Consider the following 14812-nt stretch of genomic DNA (forward strand, 5'->3'; position numbering starts at 1 on the left):
TGTATTTTAAGATGAAGCTTAGACCAGTAAACTGTCCTCCTGAATTTTTACTAATATGTGTACACACACACACACGTACACACACACACATCCTTCTTCAGCACAAGACCAAGTTAAGGAAGGGATAGCAGTTCCTCTTGCCTGTGTGAATTATAAGGCTTTCAGGTCATTGAATTTTGGGCTGGAGGAACTGAGCAAATCAGAAATTAGGTTAGGACTAAACCATTGAAAAAATTATGGCACCAAGATGAGTATTAGCTCACAAGCTATCATCTACACATGTTGTAAAATGTAATTAAGAGTTAAATCAGCAGGTATTCACATTTTCTTGGAGCCTGTCCGGGAATTTAGAAGCCGCAGGGCCAGATTTCATAGAATAATAGAAATTAAAGTTGGAAAAGGACCTGCTAGGTCAGTGGTTCTTAAAGCCGGTTCGCCGCTTGTTCAGGGAAAGCCCCTGGCAGGTCGGGCCAGTTTGTTTACCTGCTGCGTCCACAGGTTCGCCAATAGCGGCTCCCACTGGCTGTGGTTCGCCGCTCCAGGCCAATGGGGGCTGTGGGAAGGGCAGCCCGCACGTCCCTCAGCCCGCGCCGCTTTCTGCAGCCCCCATTGGTCTGGAGCGGCGAACTGTGGCCAGTGGGACCTGCGATTGGCCAAACCTGCGGACGCTGCAGGTAAACAAAGCGGCCCGGCCCGCCAGGGGCTTTCCCTGAACAAGTGGCGGACCGGCTTTGAGAACCACTGTGCTAGGTTACATCTAGTCCATCCCAAGAGATCCAGTGCAGGATTGTTCCTTGCAATATGGACATTAGGGTAAAATCAAACACTATTTATATAACAGTTCTCTGTGGAGTGGATGGAACAAAATACAAAATTGACTGAAATCTTCAAATGCTAATGTGTGTTTGTCTGAAGTTTGTGCATCGAGGAGTAAACAACAGCCGGAGCACTCAATGCTGGTGGAGCTACCGCGCAGCTGGCTCTAGATTATTGCACAGAGAATAACCTCAGGCCTTAGTTTCAATCCAGGGAATCAAGACAAGAGATTTCGATAGAATCCAGTGAATTCGGAGCGAAGTACAGATGTGATTGATTTTGTGATTATTTGCTTCGATTTCTGTAACTGTTCGTTATCTCCTTCACAGAGAAGAGTACAGAGAAGGAACTGACCAACTCCATCTTTGATATTGAAGATTTGGTTAAAAATGGAAGCAAGCACAGGTAAAGTTCCTCAGTGTCCTTGTTCTGGGGAATGCATTTGTATGAACTTGACACACCTAAAAGTTCCAGATGAGCAGCAATGACCAGAGTTGAGTAGTTACATGATGTTGTGCAAACAATTCTCAAGAAATCCATCTCTGCGATGAGGCCTTAGTACCTCTTCCTCGAGCTGATGGTGTATTTGAGTCCTGATCTGCTGCACAGACAAAATACTGATCACAGTCAGGCATACCTGAGGAGGAACTGCTGATTATGCAGGTGATGTGGTGGTTTTATGAGGTGGATGAGACCACAAAATCTCTTACCACTAGAGATTTAATGATCTAATCCAGCATTGAATCCTGGTCTCCAGGGGAGAAAGATTAGTGCATTAATCACCAAGTCACCTCATTTTTCTCCTGTTTGGTATCTTGATCTGTGTTTTGGTGGACTGCGCAGTTAGGTATTAAGTCTGGCGTTCCTTTTTACTGAAGTATAAATAAGAAGGGCCCACATGGATAAAGCGAGGCATCTTTTTTCACTATGAGGGTGGTGAAACACTGGAATGCGTTACCTAGGGAGGTGGTAGAATCTCCTTCCTTAGAGGTTTTTAAGGTCAGGCTTGACAAAGCCCTGGCTGGGATGATTTAACTGGGAATTGGTCCTGCTTCGAGCAGGGGGTTGGACTAGATGACCTTCTGGGGTCCCTTCCAACCCTGATATTCTATGATTCTATGATCTGCCTTAAGGTCTAATGTTCCAGTCAATTAAAAAGCTGATTAGAAACCTTTGAGAGCCTGAAACATAATAAATGAAACCAGAGTGCACTTTAGTATTTCTGTGGATATTGTTTTATAGTTCATACTTTTTTTTTTAAACAGAGTTTGTCCTTATTATCTATCTCGGAGCCTGAAGCAGCAAGCAGATATTATTTTTATGCCTTACAACTATTTACTAGACTCAAAGGTAACATTTTTATTTTTAAATTCATTTTTATTGATTTTATTGATTTTTTTTTGTCAGATTCTAGTGGATATGCCAGAAAGAATGTGCATAGCAAGCAAACTCCTGAGGTGGTTCACTTCAAAACTAGCTAACCTAAATCTCCATTGCTGCCGATTAAGCCCATTATTTCTTGTCCTATCTTCAGTGGACACTGAGAACAATTTATCCCCATCCTCTTTGTAAGGGCCCTTACCATATTTGGAGACTATCATCAGGTCCACCTCAGTCATCTTTTCTCACAACTAAACATTCCCAGTTTTTTTAACCTTTCCTCACAGGTCAGATTTTCTAAAGCTTTTATCATTTTTCTAGCATTCCTCTAGACTCTCTCTAGTTTTTCCGCATCTTTCCTAAGGATAGATGTCCAGAACGGGACACAGTACTCCAGTTGAGGCCTCACCAGTGCTAAATAGAGCAGGCTGGTCTTTCGGCTGTCACAGAATATGAAAGTGAGTTAAAGATGAAGAGGATATTAGGAAATGAATTGATTGAACTTTATAATTGTACTGCACATAATACTGTGGGTGTGTTCTCTTTTTGCAAGGATGACAAACAAATATATGTAGAAAATACTAATGACAAAAAGAGAAATTGGAATGAGTTATAATACGTTAATGCATCCCTTAAGGTATTAGTATTATCTTCTTTCTTATGCATGTGAGTGCCTCTCAGTTTCACCTTTTGGGTCCCAATCCCACTCCTTCACAAGACAGACTGCTATTATTCATAAGATGGACCCATGATGTCATCTAACTTTCAGCACAGGTATATGGCCTTGTTCTTACCTCTAGAGGACACATTGACTATCTCCATTTCAAGGGACTATGTTGCAGTGTAAGCAGCCAAAACTGTTTTGCTTGCCACATTCCATAGTGAATTATGTCCCGTCCAAACTCTCTCATGGTCCAGTTCACCAAGCTGTGTCTGAAGGCAGTGTTGCTATCTCACCCGTGTCCCCTTTGTTTTTGCTTTTAGAGCCGGAGAGCACACAACTTAGATCTGAAAGGGACTGTGGTAATACTCGATGAAGCTCACAATGTGGTAAATTATATCTGATTTTTTTCCCCCACCATTTCCCCTTCTTCACCCAAACACGAAATCTGGCCCTTGTACATGTAACAAGGTGAAAGCTACAGTAAAAGAAATTACTTCAGCTGCTACTATGATCAGTTTAGAAAGGTGGTTATTAAGTATACATTTGCGACTCCGTCTATGTTGAAGTGGGTTTGTGTTCTGCATGAATCTTAGCATTAGCTAAACCGATGTCTGTAGCAGTACACCTTCCACTCTCCATCTATAGTTGTGTGATCAATTAGGAATTCAGGATTCTGATATTGCTCCCAGTCTTCTTCTGTCAGGGGCTTCGCATTTCTGGCAGTGATTTTATCCCCAATTTCTGATATCAAGGAATTAAATAGATATGATACAATCAGTGCAGCTTCTTGCATTGTGTCCTTCGCTTAGGGTGTGTTGGATATAGAGCAAAGAGAACACGTATTTGCAGCAGTGATGCTCAGACGGAGGCTTGCGTGGCTCTTTAATGTGTCTCCTGCGGCTTTTTGCAGCACATGATATTAAAACTGTGATTTGATTATTAACCAGTGTAAGTTATTAACCAATCAGGATGCCTTTACTATGTTGTTAACCAATTGTGGTTGAGAAAATAATACTTGATCGGTCATTTTGCTGTGAGAATTATATATACTCAATATGTCCCCTGTCCTGCTGTTTATATATAGTACTATAGTAAATGAAACAATGAAGTCACACTACTATGGCTCTTTTGGGTAATGTTGATTTGGCTCCTGAAGCACTGAGGACTGAATATCCTAGCATTACAGGTAAAACTTTTACATAATGAAGAAGTAGGATGAATTATTCAAACCAGTGATTAAGCCCAGTGAGCACCCAGACCTACTCAGCAGTTTGTACTCAGTGCTAGATCTTGGAAACCTATCTGAAAGACCTACATTTACAGTACAGCAGAGCCCCTGAGTAACACTGTGCCTGGCAGAACTGTTTATTTACTGTTCTAGTGGAAGAGTTTCTTGCACAGCCTTATCGCTTCTGAGTCAGGCTTTCCTGAAGCAATCCTGGCAGATCTTTGGATCAGCTGGCACCAGGGATTTAACCCCTTTTCTGCTGGAAAGTGCAAGTAATCAGTTTCCTATGGAATGTTGTTCAAATGACTTCAGAATCAGGAAATTGCTAGGTACTTCATTTGGCAAGCAGCCCTGGAGCACCTGTCTTGTTTCTTGTATAATTGGTGATTAGAAGTGAAGAAGTGATGATTAGTGAAGAAATTGACCAGTTCTTGCCATAGTAGTCTGGTCCAGTTCTGGTTTTTCAGGTGTTTGTGTTGCACTTGGGAGAGATGTGGAATTTTATTTGCTTGCTGAATAACTAAGCAGATTTGATCATTCTGGTTCTTATTTTCAAAAGTGCACAGGATTTCTGTGATTGCACACTCAGGTATTGCTGCTGCACTTAGATATTTAGTTATGTGCCTAACTAGTACATCTGCCTAAACTAGTCACTTTGACACACAGCTGCAGTAGCTGCACATGCAAATTGGGTGGACAAAAAGCAAACATTTTGGAAATAAAGATTCTAGGTTCAGAAAGGTTCAGCTTCTATGGAATGTGAGCTCCATGATGAAAGTATTGAGTCTCTGCTGGCAGTGAGTACTCCTACCTTGTAGATGGAACCTGGAAAAGCAGACTCTGATGTAGTTTCATGTACTTTATTACAAACAGACAACTAGAGAGCCCCCCCACCCCCAGTTACCACACCCCATTGTATTAGTTCTGCTCTGACATGGGCTATCTCACCTTTAAATGCTGGATAGCACGTGAGTGTCTCAGCAATGATAGAAAATCATATTTATTTCACAGGCATATTTGTTGAGTTGTTTTTTTAAGAACAAAGAAACAGCTGGTGGTCTCTTTGAGTAGGAACTCTGTAAAGGGAAGATTGGATTCCTGCCAGGGCACCCTCCTCCTATCAAGAAGATACCAGAAGGTGTTGCATTACAAGATCATATCCCTAACTGGCTCAAACACTAGTTCAGTGCTTGGATAATGAAATACAAAGGAACTCTTAAAATGTGTCTTCTGATTTGCCAAATTACACCACTTTGAATTTCTCTCTGGCAGCGGCAAGTTTTATTTTCTAGAGTGCCTGTTCTTTCTGTTGTCTATTTTGCTGTAAAATGGCTGCTAGAAGTAGAGGATGTTTGGCCTGAGGTAGGTATAGAAATTATTTTTAGTGTTGGAATATTAATCCAACAGCGCCTTAATCAAAACAGTCCTTTCTATTAAAAAGTGAACCCGGTTCCCACAGAGTTTTTCCTTGTCACAGCACGTTATAAGTCTTAGGGCTTGTCTACACATGGAAATTGACTGAAATAGCTAGTCTGGAATAAGCTGTTTTGCTCACCCTGTAGAGAGTCTTTGCAGAGGCTTTGGGCAGTGGTGCCCCTCAATCCCTCTTATTCTTTTCCTGTTGAACATAATAATCAAATCTCCTGTGGGCTGTAATACTTTGGTCTAATTTTGGTTGATGGGTTTAGTGTACAGGTAGTGTTGGTGACTTTTGCTATACAGGAGATCAGACTAGATGATCTGGTGGTCCCTTCTGGCCTTAAATTCTATGACTGTATTCTGGAATAAAAGTGACTTTTATTCCAAAATAGCACATCCATGTGGGGAGCTATTCCAGTATAGCTATTGTGTAATAGCTTATTCTGCATCTCAGTTTCCCCATGTAAGCAAGTCCTTACTATTTCTCACAGCTGGGAGGAAGGTCAATACTATCATCATTTTATGGATGAGGAAACTGGGGCAGAGAGGGCTGTGACTTGGCCAAGGCTACAGAGAAGTACTGTCAAAACTAAGATCTGAATACTTCCCAATTCTTCCCATTAGACCACATCTCTTATGTAAGGGTATTCATTTCCCTTCTCCATAGTTGATAGTTATTTTCTTTATTTGTGTGTGTGTGTGTTGTTTAAATCTAAGATGGCATGTATGTATGTTGTATTTTATCCCTCTACGTTCATTCATTACTTGCCATCTTGAGTTCAGGGGACTGCATCTTCATATACGTGTTGGTCTAGTGGTATGATTCTTTCTTGTGTGAGAGGTCCCAAGTTCAAATCCAGAAGAAGTCCTGCAAAGGACAGGAATGGTTTGGTTCCTGTAAAATTTTGTGGAAGGAAATATTTGTGGTGTGGAAGGACAAGCGCATACACCACAGAGTATGAGAGAGGCTGAGGAGTTATTGGACATCCAGATTCAGGAAGCATTGCCACCCAAGATTCAAGAAAGAAAGAAATTGGTCACCAAAGCAGATTGGGAACCAGAGAGGAGAGTTGGCAGTTTGTAACGATCAGAGGCAAGAAGTTCAGGTGCATTCTACATGGCTGGAGGCAGGAGAGGAGGGGCAGGCCATGACCACCAGACAGAATCAGTCCAGGAGGAATTCCACATAAGTAGAAGAATCTAATAATAATCATGTTCTCAGCATAGAAACTGAGGATATAGTCTGTGAAGATGCAGCTGGTCAAATGAAACAAAGAGCTGGACAGGACATACCTGTAAGGTTGGCTACTCAGCCCAACCCACAAAACAATCAAATGTACCCACAAAGAGATTTCCAACCAACTAAGGAAGACAGAAAATCCCCTTTGGGGATTCTGTACTAAGAAGAAGAAGAACATCCTTTCTAAAGGAGCAGGCAGAAAACAGGATTGTGTGCGGTCTTCCCGGAGCAAAGACACCAGATGTGACTTGAAGGCTGGATAGACTTCTGAACTCAGCAGGCAGAGATCCACTGGTAATGATGAGTAAGGCATCAATGATGCTGTTTCCCAGGATACCTCACAGATCATAGATGACTTTAGGGAACTCGGAAGGGTACTGAAGGAGAGGAATGCTCTAGTGATCTACTCTGAAATCCTTCCTTTGCCATGAGCAAGGGAAGGCAGAAGACTTTAGAAGTAAACCGCTAGCTAGGTAAATGGCAGAAGGCAGTAGGATTAGGTTTTGTGAAACATTGGTCCACCTTCTGTAGGGGCGAGGGGACTGTCCACTTTGCATGGCCTCTATCTCAGTAGAATGGGAACCACTCTTCTAGGGTACAGGCTGGCTAGACTTGACAGGGAGGGCATTAAACTAGCAACAAACGGGATGGTGAAAAGAGAGAAGTAGTAAGCACTCAGTTACAACAAACCATGATGTTCAGAACAAAATTAATCAAGGTACCAAGACACGTGAAGCGAAGAAATTCTTTAGTTGTCTATACACCAATGTTAGGAACCTGTGTAGTAAACAAGAGGAATTGGAATTGATTATTTATGAGCATAAATTCAACTTAGCAGGTACTACTGGAACTGGGTGGGATGGTTTGCATTATTGGAATGCTAAGTCAGTGGTTTTACCCTATTTAAAAGGTTCAAGTGGGCAAAAGGGGAGGAGTAGTGGCAGGCTGTCAGAAGTGGCATTACCTGTTTCTGAGTCTCTGACAAGTCAGAAGCAAATTATCTTGAATGCTTATGGGTCAGTGTCCTAACAGATACAGCACAAGATGGGGTACTAATTAGGGATGTAAATGTTGTTTAAAAAGTTAACCATTTAAACTATTAAAATTACATTGTTTAACCGATTAAAGGAAGAGGGGCTGGGGCCGCTCCGGCCGGCCCAACCAGGCCTGCGGCTGGGAGTTAATGGTTAGGGTGGATTAACGGTAGGACTAATGCTTACCAGTTAACCATTTAATATTTTACATCCCTAGTACTAATTGGGGTCTGCTAGAGACCACCAAATCACCCTAAGGAACAGGATGACCGTATCCTCAAGTGCCTAACTATAATGCGTAGGAAAAAAATTGCATTATCATGGAGGACTTCAATCTGAATGACACATGCTGGAGTGCTTGTGCCACCAGTACTAAAAAGTCCTCAGAATTTGTAAATATTTTAATGACAATTTGCTAACTCAAAACGTGTTGCATCCCACATAGGGGAATTCAGTATTAGACCTCATCTTGACAAACAGAGAGGAATTGTATTTAGGAGTTTTAAAGGAGCTGACTGCGGAGCTCTGTTGGATCATTAATATTGATTTTCAATAACTCTTGGAACACTGGGGAAGTTCCAGAAGACTGGAAGAAAATGAATGTGCTAATATTTAGAAAGAGTGAAAATGGTGACCGGGTAATTATAGGCCTGTTATCAGTCCCAGGCAAAGCAATGGAAAGGCTGATACGGCACTCAATAAAGAAGGGTAATATAATTAATGCCAATCAGCATGAGTCTATGGAAATTAGCTCTTGTCAAACTAACTTGGTACCTTTCTTTGATGAGATTACAAATTGGTAATAGAAATGATGTAATATATTTAGACTTCTGTAAAGCATTTGACTTGGTAACACAGAAAATTTTGATTAAGAAATTAATTATACAAAATCAAATAGCACACATTAAATGGATTAAAAACCAGCTGACAGGTCCCAAAATGTAGTTGTAAATAGGGAATCATCATCAAGCATGTGGATTTCTAGTGGGGTCCTGCAGGGATTCATTCTTGGACCTCTGCTATTTCATATTTTTATCAATGACCTGGAAAAAAAACATAAAATCGTCACTGATAAAGTTTGCAGATGAGACACAGTTTGGGGGAATTGTAAATAATGAAGAGGACAGGTCCCTAATACGGAGTGATCCAGATCATTTGGTAAGCTGGGTGCAAGCAAATAATATTTGTTGTAATATGGCCATTGCAAAGTGATACGTCTAGGAACAAAAAATGTAGGCCATAATTTCATGTTTGAGGAGTCTATCCTGGGAAGCAGTGACTCTGAAGAGTGAAGGATGTTGAAAAATTGGAGAGAGTTCAGAGAAGAGCCGCAAGAATGATTAAAGGGTTGGAAAATATGCCATATAATGAGACTCAGGGAGTTTAATCTATTTAGTTGTTAAAGAGAAGAATAAGGTTACCTATAAGTGCATGTGTTGAATGGAAATTTGATAATAGAAGGTTCTTCAATCTGGCAGACAAAGTTATAACACGATCCAGTGGTTGGAAGTTGCAGCTAGACAAATATAGGCCTTGTCTACACTACCGCAGTAAGTCAACATGATTTACGCTACTTCAGTCACGTAAATAACATAACTGATGTCAGCGTAGCTTAGGTCGACTTACCGTGGTGCCTACTCTGTGCTGTGTCGACGGGAGACGCTCTCCCACCAACTTAACATATTCTTCTCGCGGAGCTGGAGTACTGGAATCAATGGGAGAGCGCTCTGCCATCAACTTAGCGGATCTTCAGCAGAGCCGCTGAATCAACACCGATGCATCGATTGCAACAACTCCTATCTATCGGTAAGTGTAGACATGGCCTAGGACTGGAAATAAGTAGCAATTTTTAACGGTGAGGATAATTAACCACTGGAACAATTTACCAGGGGTTGTGGTGGATTCTTTGTCACTGGAAACTTAAATCTAGACTGGATGTGTTTCTAAATGATCTGTTCTATTTCAAATGGGAATTAATTCAGGGAAGTCCTATGGTCTCTGTTGTATATGAGGTTGGACTAGATGATCATATTGGTTCCTTCTGGCCTTACAATCTTTGAAGTGCCCAGCACATGCAGGGCAGTACTAGAATCCAAATAACAATAAATTCTGTATTTTCTTGGAATTTCAGGAGAAATTGTGTGAAGAGTCATCTTCTTTTGACTTGACTCCCTACGACTTGGCTTCGGCCATGGATGCTATAAATTTGGTCCTGGAAGAACAAGCCAAAGTAGTTCAACAAAATGAAATCCATGCTGAATTCAATATGGAGTTTGCCAGCTCAGGTGTGTTGATAGCTGGGGACTAATGGTTTGCAAGAGATGGGGGGGGGGGGGGGGGTGGCAGTGTCAACAAATTTGGAAAATAACTGTTTCCCTTAGTCAGTCCCTGGAAGGTCAAATGTGGGTGGTGGATAGATGAACTTTCTTCTTGGCCAACATTGTTGCTGTTCTTCTAACCTATGGTAACCAAGCACATCAAGGTTTAGCCAAACCTTTTAACATGAGATAAGGAATCAAGAGGAGAAAAGTAAATAGAATACAAAAGATGTAGTTGTATGAACACTTGAGTCTAGCCTTCAAAAACTGTAATATCCAGAAAGGCAGTCGGCAACAATAGTCTCACTTGGAGAAATGAAAAATGCAAGTTGAAAAATTAATGTGAGAAAGTTGGGATTAAGTTAAGAAACAGTTGCCTCAAATGCTGCACACTTCATCTAATCCCTGTGCAATTAGGAGTGAATTGTTTTTCCCTCTCAAACAGGGCTGAGCATGGAGCTTGAAGATATAGCAAAGATAAAGAGTAAGTACCATTTCTTCTGTTTTGAATTATCTCAACAAAATTGCTATTGATACAATAGGAAAAAAAGGTGCTCTGGGAAATGATTGTAAATCAACCTCTTTCCATGGCACCCTTTGACAGCTGTCAGGCACATCGTTGAAATCTTCATAGGGAAGGGTCTTCTGTTTGTTTTAGAGAGAAATTTTGTCAAGTGTTCTGGTCCTTTGAGCATTCAGCCTTTTTCAGTATAGCTGAGAGGTTTGTATAGCTGGGAGAAGAATGCCTCCTACAGCTAGTTATTTTCACCATTACAAGGACTTTCCAAATTTTGTAGTCCATCTCTCTTTTGGTGGTGCATTGGTTGTATCACTCCGCTGCAACGACAATTCTGCCAGCCAACAGCTGAATTAGTACTAAAGAGTTTGACCTTAAGTAACGTTTTTCATCCCACCAAAAAACAATACATGTTGGAATAGAAAAGAGCTTTGCTGGCAATAACAGAGCAGCTTTTTGAAAATTGATCCAATAGCACCTTGATTCTGGGAACACTTCCACAATGTTTGAGGGCAAATGGTTAATTTGCAACCCCTGCAACAATGATCTCTCTTCTGATTGTTCATGTTGCCTGGGCAGTGCAAGGTGAGTTTGAGATCTGTAATCCTGGGTTATGGCATTAGGAAGTACAATGGAAATTTTGATAATGTTTTTAAACTCAGCAGGCCAGAAAACTTCAGGGTCCCATACATTACCAAAGTGACTCCAAGGCTTTGTTAAATGGGGGATTTTGAATATTCTTGTTGCCAGTAAATATTTTCAAATGCTTAGTTCCACAGTTCCGTCCTACAGCTTCAAATTAATCACAGAAATTACGCAGCATGGGCTAGACAATATTTCAGCTGTTTGGATGAGCTGTTCATATTGCTAGCTTTGCCTGTTTGTGGGGCTCTCACTTAATCAGAATACTTCCTTCTAGTAAGCGAGCAAAAGATCAGCAACAGTAGTTCAGAGTGTCATAGAATAAAGTGGCATGTAAAATCTCAGTTTACTGTGTAATTGGATGTCCTCAGTATAAAGTTCACTGTTATGAACAGGCAATATGGGTCAGTGGATAGAACGCTGGAGTGAGACTCCAGAGAGACATGAGTTCTATTCCTGGCTCTGCCACTGGCCTGCAGGGTGACCTTCAGCAAGTTATTTAATCTCCATGTGCCTCAGTTTCCCCATCTGTAAAATGTGGATACTGACCTCCTTTGTAAAGTGCTTTGAGATTTACTAATAAAAGGTGCTATCGAAGAGCTAGGTATTATTATGCCTTGTTTCTCTTACCTGTTAACTATTGATGCTCCCATGGTCACATAACCCTCATCTTCTAGGTTCAGCTATACAAATATGGTGACCTGCCACTGAATTAAAGAGGTCCTTAGTGAGAGAAATTTGCGAAGGTGTCAGACTGAGTGAAAGATTGTGTATTTATTAAAATCTCACGTAGTAGCCAGTTCTCTTAGGTCTGAGAATCCCTTGTAAATGCAAGGAAATAGGCAAACATACATATATTTTACTTTCCTACATAAATTATATCTCACAGGGATGTTGTGAGGCTTAATAAATGCTTGCTAAGGGCTTTTGGATGATAGGTGCTCTATAAATATAAATGTTTAGAGGTTTTAAAAATTAAACATTTGAAATAACTTAAAATTTATATTTCAGCAGTTTTAAAAATATTAGGTTGGTTTACAGAAACAAGATAATAGCTAGGTTTAGGGGGAGTAACTAGGTGACTATCTTTGTAACAAAGGCCATTCGAAAGAGCTCATTTAGATGAGTTCTGAATTTTTCATTTACTGAAAATTGAACTGTTTTCTCCTTTGATTGCCTTAAAGGAATTCTTCTTCAACTCGAAAATGCTATTGATGCTGTGCAGCTGCCAGCTAATGGAAATGGAGTCACTAAAGAAGGGAGGTAGGTGCCAATTGGTGCTCTGAGATTGTATTATCCTCCTCCTTAGAGTGTCTGTATGTTAGGAGAAGAGACTTCTGGCCTAATGAGTCTGTCTCCAATCTGAGTTTCTCCTCCAAAGTTCCATATGAAAGTAACACCATTATCTGAAATAGGAAGCCTCCAGGACAGCAAGTAGCAATACGTGTTTAAAAGGCATACTAGCTGTTAACGTTAGTAATATTACCCTAGCTCTGGGATCCAGCTTTTATTATGTAACTGTTGCTCTACACACACAGTATATTCAGTGGGTCCCCATAAAACATTCCCCATTGTACTTGCTTACTTTCATGGTATTTCAGTAATTTATGTTTTTAAACTCTGAAGAGCATTTCAGCCTCAGATTATACTAATTATGAAATCTAACAAATGTGACCCTAAATCAGTTGACCCCATGCCTTTAGGAATAGCGAGTAGTTTGTTTATTATACAATGCTTTGAATACAGTATTATCCTACTGTGATTGGAATTTTACTGTTTAGCCTCTCACTATTTAGTAATAGCAAGGTCCAACCATGTTGTAAGCTGGAGACCACAGCTCCTATAAAAATAATAAGTTAAAGTTTGGAAAGTCTGGCATGGAGTGGGTGGGTGAATAATAGGGTATGTTGAACTGGACAATGGTCTTTATTTGTTTCCGTCAAATGCTGGCTTGTGAGATACTGATTCATATTAAGGTACCAGTGTAACTATGTTCTGGTTGATGTACTTCAGGCTCTACAGAACTGTTTGTAAACCACAGGAAATTATGTGTTGTAATAAGGTGTGCATGAAAAGTAATTGCAAATGATGTGGTGGTGAAAGTCATTAAGCTTTCAAACAAAAATATCCCAGCATTATCTCAGTTAATCTTGTAACAAAGTAGTTACTATTTTTATTTACCCTTATTGCTCATGGAGAAGGGAATACCGTGAACTACAAGGGCAAGGTATTGCTGTTATTAAATAATGTAGGGTTATTTGTAAAGTTTGTCCAATTATATTTTTCTTCTTGAATTGCAGCTACATCTTTGATCTGTTTGCAGAGGCCCAGATCACATTCCAAACCAAAACCTCCCTCCTAGAGTCGCTGGAACAGATTGAACAATTTCTATCAGGCCGTAAGTGTAAGCCTGTCACTGTGGCTACTATATATAGTTCTGTAAGTTACAGATGACGGCAAATGGAAGCTTCCATATTTTGGGGGCATAATGAGAAAGGGAGAATGAGCGCTATTCACCTAATGTTCTTCCTGTATTCCCTTTGCATGGGAGCAACATTAATTGTGCCACAGGCTTGTGAAGAGGCAGTTAAAAGTGAAAAGGCAGCTGTCATAGTTTCAGCAAGCGGAAAACTGACAATTTTCAAATTGTCAATTCTCAAATGCCTGTTTATGTGCATAGTCTGCAGGATCTCTCAAAGTGCTTCACTGATATCACTCAAAAGTGCTTCATTGATATGCTACCGTCTTAACTGGGCAATAATACTCAGTGGGAGGTGGTCAGGTGCTTGTCAAGGGGCAGGAAGCCTTATTACTCCTAGAAGAGAAATGGCATAAAGTTCCCTTTTGAAATATCTTATAAACAGCTAGTATCCATTATTTCCAGAATTCCAGACTCTCAGTTTAGAGAACCTCCATTGAGATTTTGTCATTGATTATTAATGTATGTGAGGGGTATGAAAGCTAATTTACATTAGAGCTTCTCAGTGCAGGATGGAGATGGGACAAAATATTATGAAATCAAGTCATGCTCTCGTTGCACACCAAAGTGCTGGCAATGTGCTGGTTTCGTTTCTTTTTTGTTATCCAATGATATTTTTAAGCCACTTTATTCATAATTGTGGTAGTGAGTGAGATGTGGATGTGTCCAGTGCACATTTATGTGTGTGTTTGTGCGCGCTCAGGTACGGGTATATATACATATGTACATTTGTCTACATAAAAAGAAGTTAATATACTGTCCTCTCTAGGTACTGGGATATTTACCAACACAGCTGGATTACATAAACTTTCAGACATTATTCAGGTAAATAATTCTGTGCTGCTTCCTCATTATAATTCTAAAAGATTTAAAAGGTAGTGGAGGATGTGGAAAGACACCAAAGCGGTCTTTTTTCTCTTTGAAGTGCATTTGTTTAACTCTTAATGTGCTAGACCCAGGCCAGTTGGGTACAGCAGAGTAGTCGAAGGCAGATATACTGGCCACTGGATAAGCAGTTTTCTGTTCCCTGACTGAGTAGAGCAGGGGCGGCTCCAGGCTAGGGTGGACACATGAC

At 40.5% G+C, this 14812-nt stretch overlaps 1 protein-coding gene across 9 annotated transcripts in view; it reads left to right on the forward strand.

The window, feature by feature from the left end:
* The window catches only part of RTEL1 (regulator of telomere elongation helicase 1), a 120267-nt gene that overhangs the window by 9428 nt on the left and 96027 nt on the right, over window positions 1–14812 (forward strand). For 7 of the 9 annotated variants that reach the window (XM_075118660.1, XM_048820402.2, XM_048820401.2 and 4 more), the window contains exons 7-14: window positions 1146–1221; window positions 2082–2166; window positions 3181–3246; window positions 9913–10066; window positions 10545–10583; window positions 12443–12521; window positions 13559–13656; window positions 14507–14562. In XM_075118660.1, the coding sequence (XP_074974761.1) occupies window positions 1146–1221; window positions 2082–2166; window positions 3181–3246; window positions 9913–10066; window positions 10545–10583; window positions 12443–12521; window positions 13559–13656; window positions 14507–14562 (653 nt within the window). The remainder of the gene's footprint in view (window positions 1–1145; window positions 1222–2081; window positions 2167–3180; window positions 3247–9912; window positions 10067–10544; window positions 10584–12442; window positions 12522–13558; window positions 13657–14506; window positions 14563–14812) is intronic. The other 2 variants (XM_075118662.1, XM_048820404.2) reach the window with 2 other exon arrangements.

The sequence above is a fragment of the Caretta caretta genome, chromosome 13 (genome assembly GCF_965140235.1).
Source record: "Caretta caretta isolate rCarCar2 chromosome 13, rCarCar1.hap1, whole genome shotgun sequence".
Taxonomy (NCBI): domain Eukaryota; kingdom Metazoa; phylum Chordata; order Testudines; family Cheloniidae; genus Caretta; species Caretta caretta.